General features: G+C 36.7%; 1 protein-coding gene across 3 annotated transcripts in view; it reads right to left on the bottom strand.

Annotated features, from left to right (window-relative positions):
• Slain2 (SLAIN motif family member 2) overlaps window positions 1-15876 on the bottom strand; it is a 62671-nt gene that overhangs the window by 13507 nt on the left and 33288 nt on the right. For all 3 annotated transcript variants that reach the window (XM_057772158.1, XM_057772159.1, XM_057772161.1), the window contains 3 exons: window positions 8389-8550; window positions 7311-7670; window positions 6664-6801 (listed from right to left, as the gene is read on the bottom strand). In XM_057772158.1, coding sequence (XP_057628141.1) covers window positions 6664-6801; window positions 7311-7670; window positions 8389-8550 — 660 coding nt within the window. The remainder of the gene's footprint in view (window positions 1-6663; window positions 6802-7310; window positions 7671-8388; window positions 8551-15876) is intronic.

The raw sequence follows: 15876 nt of genomic DNA, 5'->3' as shown, positions 1-15876 counted from the left end.
TATAAGATACTATTCACCTATATATTTGCCCACATGTTCTGTCATCCAGATTTCTATTTCTTTTCCTTCCTTCCTTCCTTCCTTCCTTCCTTCCTTCCTTCCTTCCTTCCTTCCTTCCTTCCTTCCTCCCTCCCTCCCTCCCTCCCTCCCTCCCTCCCTCCCTCCCTCGCTCCCTCCCTCCCACCCACTTACCCACCCACCACTGGTCCATTCACACATCTTGATATTCATTTATACAAACAGGAGTATCCCAGGTACCCTGTTTGGGTAAAACAGCCTCAGGAGCCAGTTAGGAACTTTTCTTATTCTTATGAAATTATTTAGGAAAGAAAAATTATTTTTATGGAATATGTAGTAAAGGGGAGAATGACAATAAAGTAGCAAATATCTAGCCTTCCAGACAGGGATGGCCACAAGGCAGGAAAGGAGGATGGGGAGAAGACTGGAGTTGCAATTATACACAGGTAATCCATAAAGACTTTTAAAAGAGGAGATCTACTCGGATACCAGTGAAGAGTGGGAAGAGTTGTGTGGGGTCTGGAGAAGGCATTCCAGAGGGAGGAAGAAGCAACAGTAGAGAATGCTGAGACTGGGCGTGCCAAGTGTTTAAAGAACAGAAGGAGGCTCAGTTGTAAAGAACCACAAAGGAAAAACAAAGGATTATTGTTGGCAAACTATAAGCCATTATTTTTTCTATCTTACTTTTAGAATTAAAAATCTTAATTGTGTGTGTACATGACCACATTTGGCATGCCATGGCAAATGTATGTCAGAGGACAACCTGCAGGACTCATTTCTCTCCTTCACCACACGGGTCCCAGGGTTGCTGAACTCAGGTCATCAGGCCTCCATGCTGAGTTTGATGTCTCTCTTGCTTCCATAGCAACTCTGGCTTCCCATTCCTAGCTATGGGGAAGTCTAGGCTATCTGACATATAAATTCTCAGTGCTTGGACTATCACGTATACTCAACCATTTCTACTGAATAATCACAGTGACCAACAACTGTACAAAATGTAGAGACTTAAAGTTATATTAAATTTGCATTTGCCTAAAAATCAATTGAGACACGAGAGTCTGAGCCTCTAAGATGTATTCAATCAAAATGCCTAGTGATAAAGGCCCCAAATCACCACAATTCTAAAATATTTTTTTTGATTAGGTAACTGATCCAGTATTACTTATTAAATTGATGGTCCTTAAACTTTTCTAGTCTTAGATTAGCCAATTATATAAGTATTGCATATAATAGGATATATTTTAACTCATGTTTCAAAATAATTCAAAACTGAAGAATATTTGTTTTGGTAGTAGGTAAAACCTTGAAGAAATTCCTTCCTTGTGGACCTTAGGAGGCTAAACAAAGGTTATCAACCACCCAGATACTTCATAGGTGAGTGGAGCAGAGCACAGTATTGGTCCTATATACCTCCTCTGGGGCACACTCTGCGTCCATGTAAAACTGTTCCTGTATTCAGCAAATTATCTACAGTTCAGTCTCAAATCATGTCCCAGTAGAGCCATCCAAGAGAGTTTTCCCAGATGCCTACGCATGCAAATTAGCCTGGGAGCAGTCTGCAGGCAGTAGTGGGAAGTGCTGGGGAAAGCACTTTGGTTTCAGCTGGGTCAAACTCTAGATAACTTGACTACATGGAACCCTGCTCTCTGCAAAAACAAATGTGTATTTGGGAAGCTCAAATGCTACAATACATGTAAAAATACCTTAGCCATTAAAATTAATAATCAAGCTTCTACTATATAAAAAAAGATTGCATTGAGGTTTTCATCTATTCCTTTTCGTCCCTTATAAGCCAATACTTACTGTATTTTTCTGAAAACTAAACTTAAGCCCATACTCTGGTAATGTTAGGAAATAAGTTATTATCCTTTTGAAAACTTCTGCCTCTGATAACACCTCTCCCTTTAGTTGAAGAAACTGAGAAAATGCTCTGGTTTTCTTAAACTTTTTAAGTTACTCACATTTTACAAATATTAACATTAAAAATATATTAGCACTGTTATAAAGCCCATATTTGAATGCCAGCATCCACAATAATGCAGCCATAGCAAATAAGCATATAAGAATAGTGACTGGCATAGTGACAAGGCAAAAGAAGTGGTCCAGAGGGTAGAAATCAGCAGCCTTGCAAAGTTAGTCTCATGCATACCAGCAAGTGAGAACCAAAGCTTTACCATTCATAGCTGAAGAAAGATTTAAAACAAAATGAAACATCTATTAAATTAATAACTGGAGTTTATAGTGAAATGTACCAATTCCTTATATAAAATACATAAAAATTGTTGCTACATTTTTACATATACTTTCTAACTTATTAAAGTATATATTAAAGTAAAAATTATGAAAACTTTATATTATATAACTATACATATATAAAGCACAATTACACATTTTATTAAAAATATGTAAAACGATAACCTTTAAAAATTGTGATGTATTAACTTTAAACAAAAATCTAAATTTTTACAGTATAGTTAAGTTTTAAGCTTGTTAATATTCTGGATTTCCATTTTCTAAACACATTTGTAGTTATAAGTGAGTATTACTGTAGCTGCAAATGTAAGAGAGAACAAGTAGATACAGTTCTCATTGTGGTTTTTCATGACAGGGTTTCTCTTAGTAACAGCCCTGGTTGTTGGTTGTCCTGGAACTCACTCTCTAGACCAGGCTGGCCTCCGGCTCAGAGATCCACTTGCCTCTGCCTCCCAAGCGCTGGGAAAAAAGGTGTGTGCCACCACCGCCCAGCCAGTAAATACAGTTTTAAAAGGATGATGATCTAACTCTTCTGCCTATATAATTTATCAAATGCTGAAATTAAACTCTGCAAAACTACACAAATATTTCCCATATAATGAACTAATAACCAGAAAACTATTATGTTTTCCCTATACTTTTTCCTTAATTATAAACTACCAGAAAGAAACAAAAAATAATTCTAGAATAATGTGACTATATAATGGCAATTCTATTTGCTAAAGAAGGCAGGTAATTATAAAAAAAACTTTAGTATACATTTTTCTGTTGATATGTTAATAGGTGTATTATTTTAGTCTTAGGTTCCCAATCTGTTCATTGCCATAAAGCTTTAAGCTGCTAAAATAGTCTAAGTAATGGGACGAGGATAGAGAGAGAATTTAGGCAGAGCTGGTTTTACCAAACAAGAAGCTGTTTGGAGATTTATCATGTAGAATTTTGAAAAATCAAGACCTTAATAACTGAAGCTAAATAGAATAGCACACCTGAAGGTGAAGTGCACATTTCAGCTCTATGTAGAGATGCTATAAAGAGCATGGCTGTAATGCATGTGAGGACTATGACTCACTCAAAACGAGTTCATGCCATATTAACTAATACTGTAGATTGTTTTTTATTACTGGGTAAGTATTTGAAGGGGAAGCCCCCAGAAACAAGCCATTTTCACATGTCAAATTAATTTGTGGGTTTAAAGACATAAAACCCACTATTCTCTAATCAAAGATAATAAACTTGAAATTCTACTTTTAAATTCATTTTTAAAATTTTATAAATTCATGTTTCCTATACCAATTATTACTACCACAATGAGTATCTTAACACTTAAAACAAAAACAGTATCAACTCTTCAGTAAGTGGAACATCAAAGTTTATTTGTACAGAAAACATTTCAGCATATACCCAGAGGAATAAGGCATATAAATCTTGAGTAACAATTTTCCACACAGCTTTAAAATGTAGTTTCAAGCTCAGAAAAAAAAGGAGTATTTCTGTATGATCGTTATACCTTGGTAATAAACCACGGATATAACAAGTCTCTTGAGCTGGATCAACACAGTTTGAACACTAACCTGTCATTTGTTAAGATGTATAACCATAGGTAGGTTATTTATATATTATAGCGAGGTAATTGCAACAGTTCATTTTAGATTGGTTTATTATTTTTCTTTAACTGAAATTTTTTTTATCCTAAGGGTGTTTTGCTTGCATGATTATCTGTGCACTGTGAGCATATCTGATGCTCAAGGAGGCCATAGGTGGGCACTGGATGCTCTGAGACTGGAGTTACAGATGGTCATGAACAGTCAGGTGGAAGCTGGGAATTGAACTTGGGTCCTCTGGAAGTATACCTAGGGCTCTTAATAGAAAAGTCATCTTTTAGGCCAGGTGATAGTGGCGCATGTCTTTAATCCCAGCACTCGGGAGGCAGAGGCAGATGGATCTCTGTGAGTTCAAAGCTAGCCTGGTCTACTGAGTTCCAGAATGGCTCCAAAGCTACACAGAGTAACCCTGTCTTGAAAAACAAAACAAACCCAGGAAAGAAAGAAAGAAAGAAAGAAAGAAAGAAAGAAAGAAAGAAAGAAAGAAAGAAAGAAAGAAAGAAAGAAAGAAAGAAAGAAAGAAAGAGGAAAGGAAAAGAAAGAAGAGAAAGAAAAGAAAAGAAAAGAAAAGAAAAGAAAAGAAAGAAAGAAAGAAAGAAAGAAAGAAAGAAAGAAAAGAAAAGAAAGAAAAGGGAAAAGGAAAGAAGTCATCTTCCAGATCCCTTGATTGGTCTGACTGTATACTCATGCCTACCTTAGTTGGTAAGCAGCAAATGTTTCAAACCACAGCCCTTTTATAATGAGGCTGCATGCAATGCACAGCTGTTACTAATGCATGGTTGCTAATGTGCAGTCATTCCTGAATCCCTTACTTGGGCTGTGTTTGGCCAACTTGACTTAGAATTTATCACTGTGTACCTGTTTGGTCTTTGTCTATACTGCATGTGTCGTCTTTGTAACACTTACCAGTCTTGCTCCTTTCTTTCCATTACATTATCCTCAACACTCTTCTGTGCTGCTATGTGCTGGAACAGCCATTTTATTAAGAACTTTCATGGTTTTACTGTGACAGCTGTTCCTTCTGACGGACCATTACTGTTTTTGCTAATGCTCTATGAAAAAGCTGCTGGGGTTTTAAGTTTTGGGTTCCAGTGCTATTTCCTCCCCCAAATTTCATCATTTTTAATGTAAAATACCAAACAATTTAAAGTTTTAAGAAATCTGTCATGCTAGAGTAGGAATGCCCTGTCACGATACTTCCTGTCACAAAACAAAGGCAAACACTACAGCTAAAGATATGAAAAAATTATCTCCATGAAGAAAGACCTATCACATTCCTTGGTTAGTATTCACCCAGTTACCAAAAATACAATTATAGTGAGCACACATCTGGGTCTCACTCTGTAGACCAGGCTGGCTTTAAGCTCTCAGATCTGCCTACTCTGCCTTCTGGTGCTGGGATAAATGGTGTGAACTACCAGACCAGGCCTCTAATTAATTTATTCTATATTCTATTTAAGTTCAGACTTAACTCAATAGTTAATTCCCCAAATATTATAAATAAAGAAATGTTGACCAATTCTTAAAAAATAAAAGTTTTGGTAACTTATTACCTCAAATTTAAACTATTATACAAGCCAATTAGAAATAGGGGCTAATCTGACATCTACACTGATTAAATGTTATACTGTTTACAAATACATCTTTGGCAGACAGAGATTAATCAAGTAAAAAATACAAAATTCATATGAACAGATGCAGATATTAAGTGAGATTATACACATTCTTATAAAATACTTTTGTTTCACAAAGAAAAGCCACAAGTTCAGTTTTGCTACAGATTTAATAGGCTATTATTAAACCAATTACTTTTATTATGATATGGCATAAAATATATAATAATAAACTTTAATTCTGTTTTACTTCTGTGGCAGTGGGGATAAAACCCAGTTCTCATACATGCTCATCAAATACTAGCACTGAGCTGTTTCTCCAGCTCTAGAAAGTCTAAAAGGGAAGATTTTTAAAGAAAATCTATTTTATAAGATATATACTTGGATAGTGACTGCCTACTTCTATAAATAAAAGCAAAGTCTATCCTTTTTAAAAAACAGATTTAAAAATTGTTTATTCAATCCCTTATTAGTAATAAAAACTTGACTTTTTGCTCTGTGACAAGAATTATGTTACATAAATACAGGCATTTCTATGATAGCACAACACATTCATTCCTTGAGAGCCTTAAATTATACAGTATTGCATACTAAAAACTGATGGATCTTAACTGAGAGTGGTGACACACACCTTTAATCCCATCATGTGAGGGGCAGAGGCAGGAGGAGCTCTGTGAATTCAAGGCCAGCCTAGTTTACATTGTGAGTTCCAGGACAGCCAGGGCTATACAGAGACCCTGTCTCAAAAACAGAAAAGAGAAAACAAGACAAAACAAAGATGATCTTTAGCAAGAGGAAGTAGAAACCACAGAGAGTGTCATGCAATTATAAAAACCGTAAATATTTTATAAAAAGACAATTTTTAAATTTTATTACAGAATTACCTTTTTAGTTTTACTCTATTTTTTATTTAGAGTCACTGGTGGGCAAGAGGAAGTGCTGCATGCACCACGGTGCAGGCATAGAGGTTGGACATCATCTTTTCTACCATGTGAGTTCCAGGTATCTAACTCAGGCTGCCGGCTTGCCAACAAGTGCCTTCACCGGCTGAGCCACCTTGCTGGCCACACAAAATCATATTGCAGTAATAATTTAATATGGTTATTCAGCACAAAATCAGTCTCTAAGTTTCATTTTCTACTCCTGAATGCCACTTAAAAGTGCAAGTAAGTACTTACTGGCTGAGGCCTGAGGCTGCATCCGAGGTATTCCTCCGTTTGGCACTTGAAAGTTGGAGTCGCTTCTGCTGCTCTTCACCGAGTCAACTTGTGTGTTTGATGTTCGGGATAGGTTTGGAAGACTGCGCCTAAGTTTCTCTACAATGGGATTTGAAATAAATAATAATTTAAAAAAATCAAGCTATTCTTTCAGATATTAAGTATAATTCAAAGTAAAATGATATATTTAAATATTTCTTTCTGTATACTGTAAAAGTAACAGGAAATGAAAGAAAAGAAAGAAAAGAAAAGAAAAAAAGAGAAAAAAAAACAACCATACCCAGACAGAGGCTATAAAAGAATGAAATAACAGCACCCTTAATGAAACTATAAATTATACCATCAAATTTAAAGAAATAAAGGCCACTCCATGAGTAAAATAAAGCAAACCCCTTAAAAATTCCCATGTCCACTTAATCCTGTAGTATGGCTTGGGACTCATATTACTAACTGACAGATACTTAGCTTCATAAAGTTAAATTTACTTTTTCTGTTTGTATTAATAAAATGGTGAACATGACTATTTGAAATAAAAATTATTTGGGGAAAAATGCATTCTTTTTACACTAAAATATGGACATCTTATTCTCCAAACTCTGCTGTTTTACCTTCATTTTTAACATTGCTTGTCTGTAAATCTGTGGGATGGCCCTGGAGGGAAAGGCGAGGTTGCTGCAACCGGCTAATCATAGGCTGTGGGGACACTCTACTGTATTCTATTCCCCGGGCAGGAGAGCGTGAACGAGGCGAATTTCTAGGCGACTGCTTAGGAGATGGTCGGGGTGAGTTGCGTGGTGATGGCGAAAACCTGTTAACAGCAGGGTATACTGCATGGTGCATACTATCATCTTCATCATCCAAGCTCTGTGCATCCAGTTCTTGATCACTAAAAGTGCCCCGCCTCGTAGAATTGCAAGATGAACCAGAACTGCGCCGAGAGGTGGTGGCTGCATATTCTTGCCGGAGACCTAGCAACAGTGAATTTCTATTTATTTCTTTGATTGTATTTTTCAAACATTTAAATATTTTAAAAATTTAAGTATATGATTACTATTGAGAAATTCGACTTATGAGTGCAAAGTATAAAGAAAATTCTTTTTCTACTTCTAGACATCCTTCTATATAAAGATGCAAAGTTATTTTTAAACTGAATGAAAATGTACTATTTGTTTAATTCCAAGACTTTTTGAATCTGGAGTCTAAGTAACAGCGTAAAAGCCATAAATTAAAACAAACAAACAAAAACCAAGTTCTACTATATAAACATAGACACTCAACCTTGGACTGAAGGAACACTGAGGGAAGAACTACTATGTAGGCAGTGAACAGAATACATTAGCAACAACCTTTAGAGTAAGTTATAACAGGGGGGGAGAGGACGGGGACTTAAGTACATCTTCAGCAAGTCCTACTAGCTACTGGCATCCACAAAAACGAATCTTAGAATCAGAATCAGGCTTTTGTCATTACTTTATGCAGAGAAACTGCTATTGAAGGGGCAAGATCTAGGGCATCTTTTAAGGCCATAAATCCCCGGAGAAAGTAGCTCAGTGAAGAGCACATATTAAGATGAATCCCCAGGAACTACAAAATAAAAAACAAGTAACCACTCCAAATCCTTAGAACTTCTAGATTCGTGTAGCCCTGTAGTAACAAAAATCTCAACTTTCAACAATTAAAACTTACTTTCTTCCTGCATCCGGGCTAGAATCTGCACATCAGTTACATCATTTAGCTTATAGTTGGATCCAATTGAATCTTCATCTAGTTCTGAAGCACTTAACTCACTATCTATAGAGGATTGAGGGCTGAGTGGAGGATTTCTATCTGATGAACTTTTGAAGTTACCTTTAGAAAAAGGAAAACACATCAAACCTTAGTAAAGAGAAAAACTGAGTTAAACATCTGTTGCAGAAAGTAGCCAAATAATTACATCCCTTGATTCAGTTTTTATTCTGTCATTTACACAGATAAAATTCTTAAAAACTAAATTAGAAACTGACCTCATTAGAAAAGGGATATAGAGACTCCTTGACATACCATGTCACAAATACAAAACATCTTTTAAGTATAACTTACTCATTTCCCACAAAACAATTATGCTTTCAGCCAGTACCTGCAAAGCAGTTGATTCAGTAACTACAGGCTAGACCAGCGGTTCTCAACCTTCCTAATGCTGCAACCTTTTAACACAGTTCTTCCTGTGTGGTAACCTCAACCATAAAATTATTCTTGTTGCTACTTCATAACTGCAACTTTGCTACTGTTATGAATTGTGATGTAAATATCCATGTTTTCCGTTGGTCTTAGGAGACCCCCATGAGAAGGTCCCAACCTACAGGTTGAGAACTGCTGCCCAAAGGGGTCACAACACAAAGGGTGAGAACTACTAGGCTAGAGTCTTTCATCTTTTACAAGATAGCAGGGAAACCATTCTGTAAGTAAATGATGCAGTGCTTTTTCCTCTCAAATTCAGTCATTTGCACCATAACCTTTTCCTTGAAGAAAAAAATTTACTTTTCTTAAACGACAAAATTAACTGAGAAAAGTATATTTCTTAGACATTTAAAAACCAACCAAATAGGGCTGGAGAGATGGCTCAGAGGTTAAGAGCACTGACTGCTTTTCCAGAGGTCCTGAGTTCAATTCCCAGCAACCACATGGTGGCTCACAGCCATCTGTAATGAGATCTGGTGCCCCTCTTCTGGCCTGCAAGCATACATGGAAGGAATGTTGTATACATAATAAATAAATAAATATTTAAAAAAAAAAACAACCAAATAAAGAACACTATTTGTCATGTTTGCCAAATTAGAAATGGGAACCAGAATGTTCTGATGTTTGGTAGTGAAGTACACTAGATGGTAGCAAGAAAATAAGTATATTTTTATTTACTCATTTATTTATTTATTTATTTATTTATTTATTTATTTATTTATTTATTTATTTGGTTTTTCGAGACAGGGTTTCTCTGTGGTTTTGGAGCCTGTCCTGGAACTAGCTCTTGTAGACCAGGCTGGTCTCGAACTCACAGAGATCCACCTGCCTCTGCCTCCCAAGTGCTGGGATTAAAGGCATGCGCCACCACTGCCCGGCTATAAGTATATTTTTAAAAATGTACTCTATTACCTAGACCAAAAGGAGGACAGAAAACTGCAGGGACAAGGAATACATACCGGCAAGAACCTAGCATGCTTCTCAGGAAACACTTTCATGTGACCCAGCTTTGTGAAGCAATGATAAAAGCTCAACACTCTCACTAACGTGCCTAATACAGATTTAGAACATACTGCCACAGTTTGTAGCTTCTTAAATTTTTTTGTTATCTATTCATTTATTTATTCATTCATTCATTTATATTTTATGTGCCTTAATGTATGTCTTGGTAAGTATGTCAGGTCCCATGGAACTGGAGTTATAGATAGCCATGAGCCACCATGTGGATGCTGGGAATTGAACAGGAGTCCTCTAGAAGAGCAGTCTTAACCATTGAGCCATTTCTCCAGTCCTGTAGTATTTTTTTTAAAGATTTATTTATTTATTACGTGCACAGTGTTCTGCCTGCATGCATGCCTGCATGACAGAAGAGGACACCAGATCTCATTATAGATGGTTGTGGCCCACCACGTGGTTGCTGGGAATTGAACTCAGGATCTCTGGAAGACTAACCAGTGCTCTTAATCTCTGAGTCATTTCTCCAGCCCCACTACCCCCCCCACACACCTTGTTTTAAAGACAGGGTTCTACTTTGTAATATAAACTGTCTTTGAAATTACTATGTAGCCTAGGTTAGCCTCAAACTTGCAATCCTCAGGGCTGGAGAGATGGCTCAGCGGTTAAGAGCATTGCCTGCTCTTCCAAAGGTCCTGAGTTCAATTTCCAGCAACCACATGGTCACTCACAACCATCTGAAATGAGGTCTGGTGCCCTCTTCTGGCCTTCAGGCATACATGCAGAAAGAATATTGTATACATAATAAATAAATAAATAAATAAATATTAAAAAAAAAACTTGCAATCCTCCTGCTTCAGCCTCCCAAGTGCGAGGACTACAGGCATGTTTTATATCATGTTCATCTAGTTTTCCATTATAGTCAATTCCCCACAAGCATGGCTCCAGACCTGCCTGAGATCCCTCTTTGTCCAGGAACCACCTTCGTGAGTAGTAGCTGCAACCCTCTCCTAGACCCCAGCTTTACCCTTCTGTCTGTAGCCATCTCTACATCTCAGGCCTACTTCCAGATCAGTGACCTACTTTCTAGAGAGCCACCTTTGACCTTCCTTTCCTCTCCCATCCTTTCCTCTGTCTGCTGCCATTTCCACACCCAATGCTCTAGTCCCAGACCTTGAAGACCATCTTTGCAAGGCCAATTAAACAGCTCATCTACCACCTGTACCTATCTAATCCTCAGATCATACACCTCCTGCACTGGCCAGATTATCACAACAGACACAAACAGGAAGAAGTCCACATGCTCAACTCAAATTGCAAATTCAAAACCACGACCGGGCAAGGCAACATGTTGTTTTACCCACTAAAAATATGTAAACAATTTCTAATGAGAGCTTCTTAGAAACAGAATTTATAGAATAATTAATCATAAACTTTATCAAAGGATTACAAGAATTTAAAAAAAGACAACACTTCATTGACCTCCAAGAGGATAACAATAAGAGAAGAAAATAAAGTACATGGCTGTATGAAATGACAAAGATAGAGACATTAAAGAGAACACAAGTTAAAATGAAGATGGAATTGAAAACTACATTCCAATTAGAAAACTCTGGTTAAAGCCTTACAAATAGAAATGAAATAAGGCAGAAGATAGAATATCAGGACTTAAAGAAGAGGATTCTAGATGAAATAAGCACAGAATATAAGAAACATTTTACAAGCAAAGGAACATGCAGGAAAACACCATCAAAAGACCAAATCTTTGAACTATAGATGAGGGAGAAGAATCTCAGGGTCAATGACATAAATCAGATTTAATAAGATCACAGAGAACTTTCCAAAACCAAGAAAGATATATCCATACTGATACAGGGAACATATAGAATCCTAATTAGATGAAACTGGGAGGGAGGGAGGGAGGGAGGGAGGGAGGGAGGGAGGGAGGGAGGGAGGGAGGGAGAAGTCCATGGCATAAACAACTTCTTACTGCATGATGAATGGGTCAAAGGAAAAAAAAAAATCAAGAAAGAAATCAAAATATTCCTGGAATTAAATAAAAATGAAAGCATAATACAACAAAAGCTCTGTGATACATTAAAAGCAGTCCTAAGAGGCAAGTTTATAACCTTAAGCCTCTACATTAAAGAGAATAAATAAATATCCTAATAATGTTACCTAAACAACTGGGAAGCAACTCAAACCCAAGAGGTGGCAAGAAATAATAAAAATCAAAGAAATAGAAACAAAGAAAACAATACACAAGATCAATTAATCTAAGAGCTGATTCTTTTAGAAGACATATCAAGACTCCGTTGGTTCAACTAATCAGAGAGAAAAAAAGATGGAGGGATCGAGGAAGGGAGAAGGAGAGAAGATGGAGGAATAGACTGAGGGAGAGGGAGCAGTCAAATTAACAAAATCAAAAATGAACAGGGAGACATTATGACACCAAAGAAATATAGATTATTATAAGGTAACACTTTAAAAGAACATGTACTCCATTAAGGTGGAAAATCCAGAAAAAAATAAGATTATTCCTTGATTCACCCAAACTACCAAAGTTAAACCAAGAAGAGACCAACAACTTAAACAGACCCATAAGAAAGGAGGAGACTGAAATAGTAATAAAGGGCTTTCTGAATGAAAACAAGGTCCAGGTCCAAATGAAATCAATTCTACCAAACTTTCAAAGAACTAAAATGAATACCTAAGGATCCCTCCAAACTTGTTCTATGAAGCCAGTATTACTTGAATACTCAAATAAAAGATACAACAAAAAACCAAAAAGTACAGACCAATCAATATCCCTGATGAACACAGATGCTAAACTCAATAAAATACTAGCAAACCAAATATAGGCACATATCAAAAAGATCATCACAATGATCATATTGGCTTTATTCAGAAATTCAAGGAGATGGCTTAACATATATATAAGTCAATGAACATTAAGTCATATAAATGGACTTAAAAGTAAAAAAAAAAAATCACATGATCATCTCAATAGATGCAGAAAAAAGTCCTAGAGAATGTAGGAATGGAAGGGACATACCTCCTAAATAAGGAATATATATGACAAACGTGAATCCAACATTATCATAAATGGAGACAAACGAAGCAATCCCATCAAAATCAGGAATGAGACAGGGCTGTCCACTTATCCTCCCTCCTTTTCAATATAGTGGTGGAAGCACTAGCCAGAGAAATAAGGCAAGAGAAGGAAATTAAAGTGATACAAATAAGAAAAGAAGTCAAAAATCCCTATTTGCAGGCAATATGATATTGAATCTAAGAGATCTCAAAAAATATAGAAATGTAGAAGAAAACTTCTACAATTAACAATTTCAGCAAAGTGACAAGGTACAAAATCAATTTAAAAAAGCAGTAGCCTTTTTATACACCAACAACAAATATATTAAGAGGTCATGAACACACTCCCATTTATATTAGCATTAAAACAATAAAATATCTTGAAATAAACCTAACCAAAGAGGCGAGAGACTTCTACAACAAAAAAAGTGCATATTTCCAAATGAAATTGAGAAAAACACTAGAAAATGGAAAGACACTGTGTTCATGAATCAGTAAAATTAATATGGTGAAAATCGCTATCCTACTAAAATCAATTTACAGACCCAATGATACAATCCCAATCAAAATACCTATAACATTCTTCACAGAAATAGGAAACCATCCTAAAATTCACATAGCACCAAAGACGATCCTGGATAGTCAAATAAATCATGAAAAAAGAATAATAATGAATGGATTGCATTTCAGAATTCAAAGTGTGGTACAGAGCTATAATACAAATAATAAAAATATGGTACAAACCAGATGTACAGACCAACAGAATAAAATAGAAGACTCAAAAATGAGTACTCATAACTACAGCTATCTGACATTTGAAGAAAGAGGGAAACACACACACACACACACACACACACACACACACACACACACACACACACTGGAGAAAGGACAGCATCTTTTACAAGTAGTGCTGGGAAAACAAGATGTCCACACAGAAGAATGAAAATAGGAGCTGTATTCTATCATCTCACACAAAAATTACCTTGAGAAAGCCGGGCGGTGGTGGCGCACGCCTTTAATCCCAGCACTCGGGAGGCAGAGGCAGGCGGATCTCTGTGAGTTCGAGACCAGCCTGGTCTACAAGAGCTAGTTCCAGGACAGGCTCCAAAACCACAGAGAAACCCTTGAGATAGATCAGAGACCTTAATTTGAAACCTGAAACACTAAAACTACTAGAAGAAAACACAGGCAATACCCTACAAAATATAAGTGTAGTAAAGAACTTTCTGTATAGGACCCTTTTGTCCAGTATTTAAGGCCAACAATTGACAAGTGGGACCTTATAAAACTATGAAGTAGGCTGGGCATTGTGATACATGCCCTTAATCCCAGCTCTTGGGAGGCAGAAGCAAGTGGATCTCTGTGAGTTCGAGGCCAGCTTAGTCTACGCAGTGAGGTCCAGGACAGCTAGGGCTACATAGAGAGCCTATTTAAGAAAACAAAAACAAGCAAACAAATCTTAACAAAAGAAATTAAAAAGGTTCTGCACAGCTAAGAAAAACAAGACAAGAAGAACCCCACAAAATAGGAGAGAATCTTTGCCAGCCACATACATGACAGAAGATTAAATATCCAGGACATACAAAGAATTCAAAAAACCAGAATGAAGGACACAAATGACCCAATTAAAACATAGGCTAAGCATCTGAACAGAATGTTCACAATAGAATGAATCAAAATGGCTAAACAATATCTCAAATAGTGTTCATTATCTTTAGCATTTAGGGAAAGACAAATTTAAAACATGTTTGAGATTTTATCTTACCCTATTCAGAAAGACTAAGATCAATAAAACTTATAACGAATGTCAGCAAGACTGTGGAGAAAGAGAAATCCTCATTCTACAGTTGGTGGGAATATAAATCAGTGGGTGTAGCCACTTTGAAAATCAGTATGAAAAAAAAGAAAATCGGTAAGGAGAATCCTTAAAAAGCTAAAAATAAATCTATCATATGAGCCAGCCATATCATTCCTTGGCCTAAGTCCAAAGGATTTAACATCTTTAATCTTACTCTGCAGAAATCTGCACGGCCATGTCCATTGCTGCCCTATACAAAAGAGCCAGGATATTAAACCCAAATGTCCTTCAACTGATGAATGAATAATGAAAATGTGGGGTGTGTGTGTGTGTATATCCCTAGAAAAGATTATATTGAGTGAGGTAACCCAGATTCTGAAAGACAAATGCCACATTTTCTCATTTGCCATTCAAATCTTCAGATGTGAGTATAGAAACATAAGAGTCACTGAAAAAAAAAAAAACCCAGCAAAGTATGAAAGAACCATGGGTTGGGGGAGCTGGAGAGATGGAAATAACAAATGACACAGAGAGAAAGAAAAATGGGGAGAAAGGGTTCCAACTTGGAATGGGGAAGGACAGCAACACAGAAGAAAGAGGGGGGCAGACAACACCAAGGTTGTTTGATAAGCCTCAAGGAATCCTATTATATTTATCTAAAATTACATACATGACTTACGTATATGTATATACATACATGGAGATAGGCAAGATAGCTTAAATTAAGTTATGCCAATTGGGCTAACAGTGCTCCCCACAGGAACCAAAGACTAACAAAAAGCCAGATACAATATAGACTATTGCTGTTGCCCTTTGTTGGCTCTTAGAGGTTAAAGGTCAGCCCCTATTGCTAAATATACCATTTAGAGGCAGCAGAGTCTGAAAACTAGCACAAGGGACTGATAGGTAGGTGTTTCTGGAGCCCACTGGCCCGACCCATCTCAAAACTAAGGCAGAAAATGAAAGAGACACCTGATGTCAACTTTTGGACTCCCTGTGCACTGTATACACACACACACACACACACACACACAAAATTATATAGCACCCAGTTTAGAGGAAAGCTGCACTTAGAGTTAGAAAAGACGGCATTAAGAGTGACGTGGTGA

This window comes from Chionomys nivalis, chromosome 6 (genome assembly GCF_950005125.1).
Source record: "Chionomys nivalis chromosome 6, mChiNiv1.1, whole genome shotgun sequence".
NCBI lineage: Eukaryota > Metazoa > Chordata > Mammalia > Rodentia > Cricetidae > Chionomys > Chionomys nivalis.
This window is presented reverse-complemented; position numbering and strand designations above follow the sequence as displayed.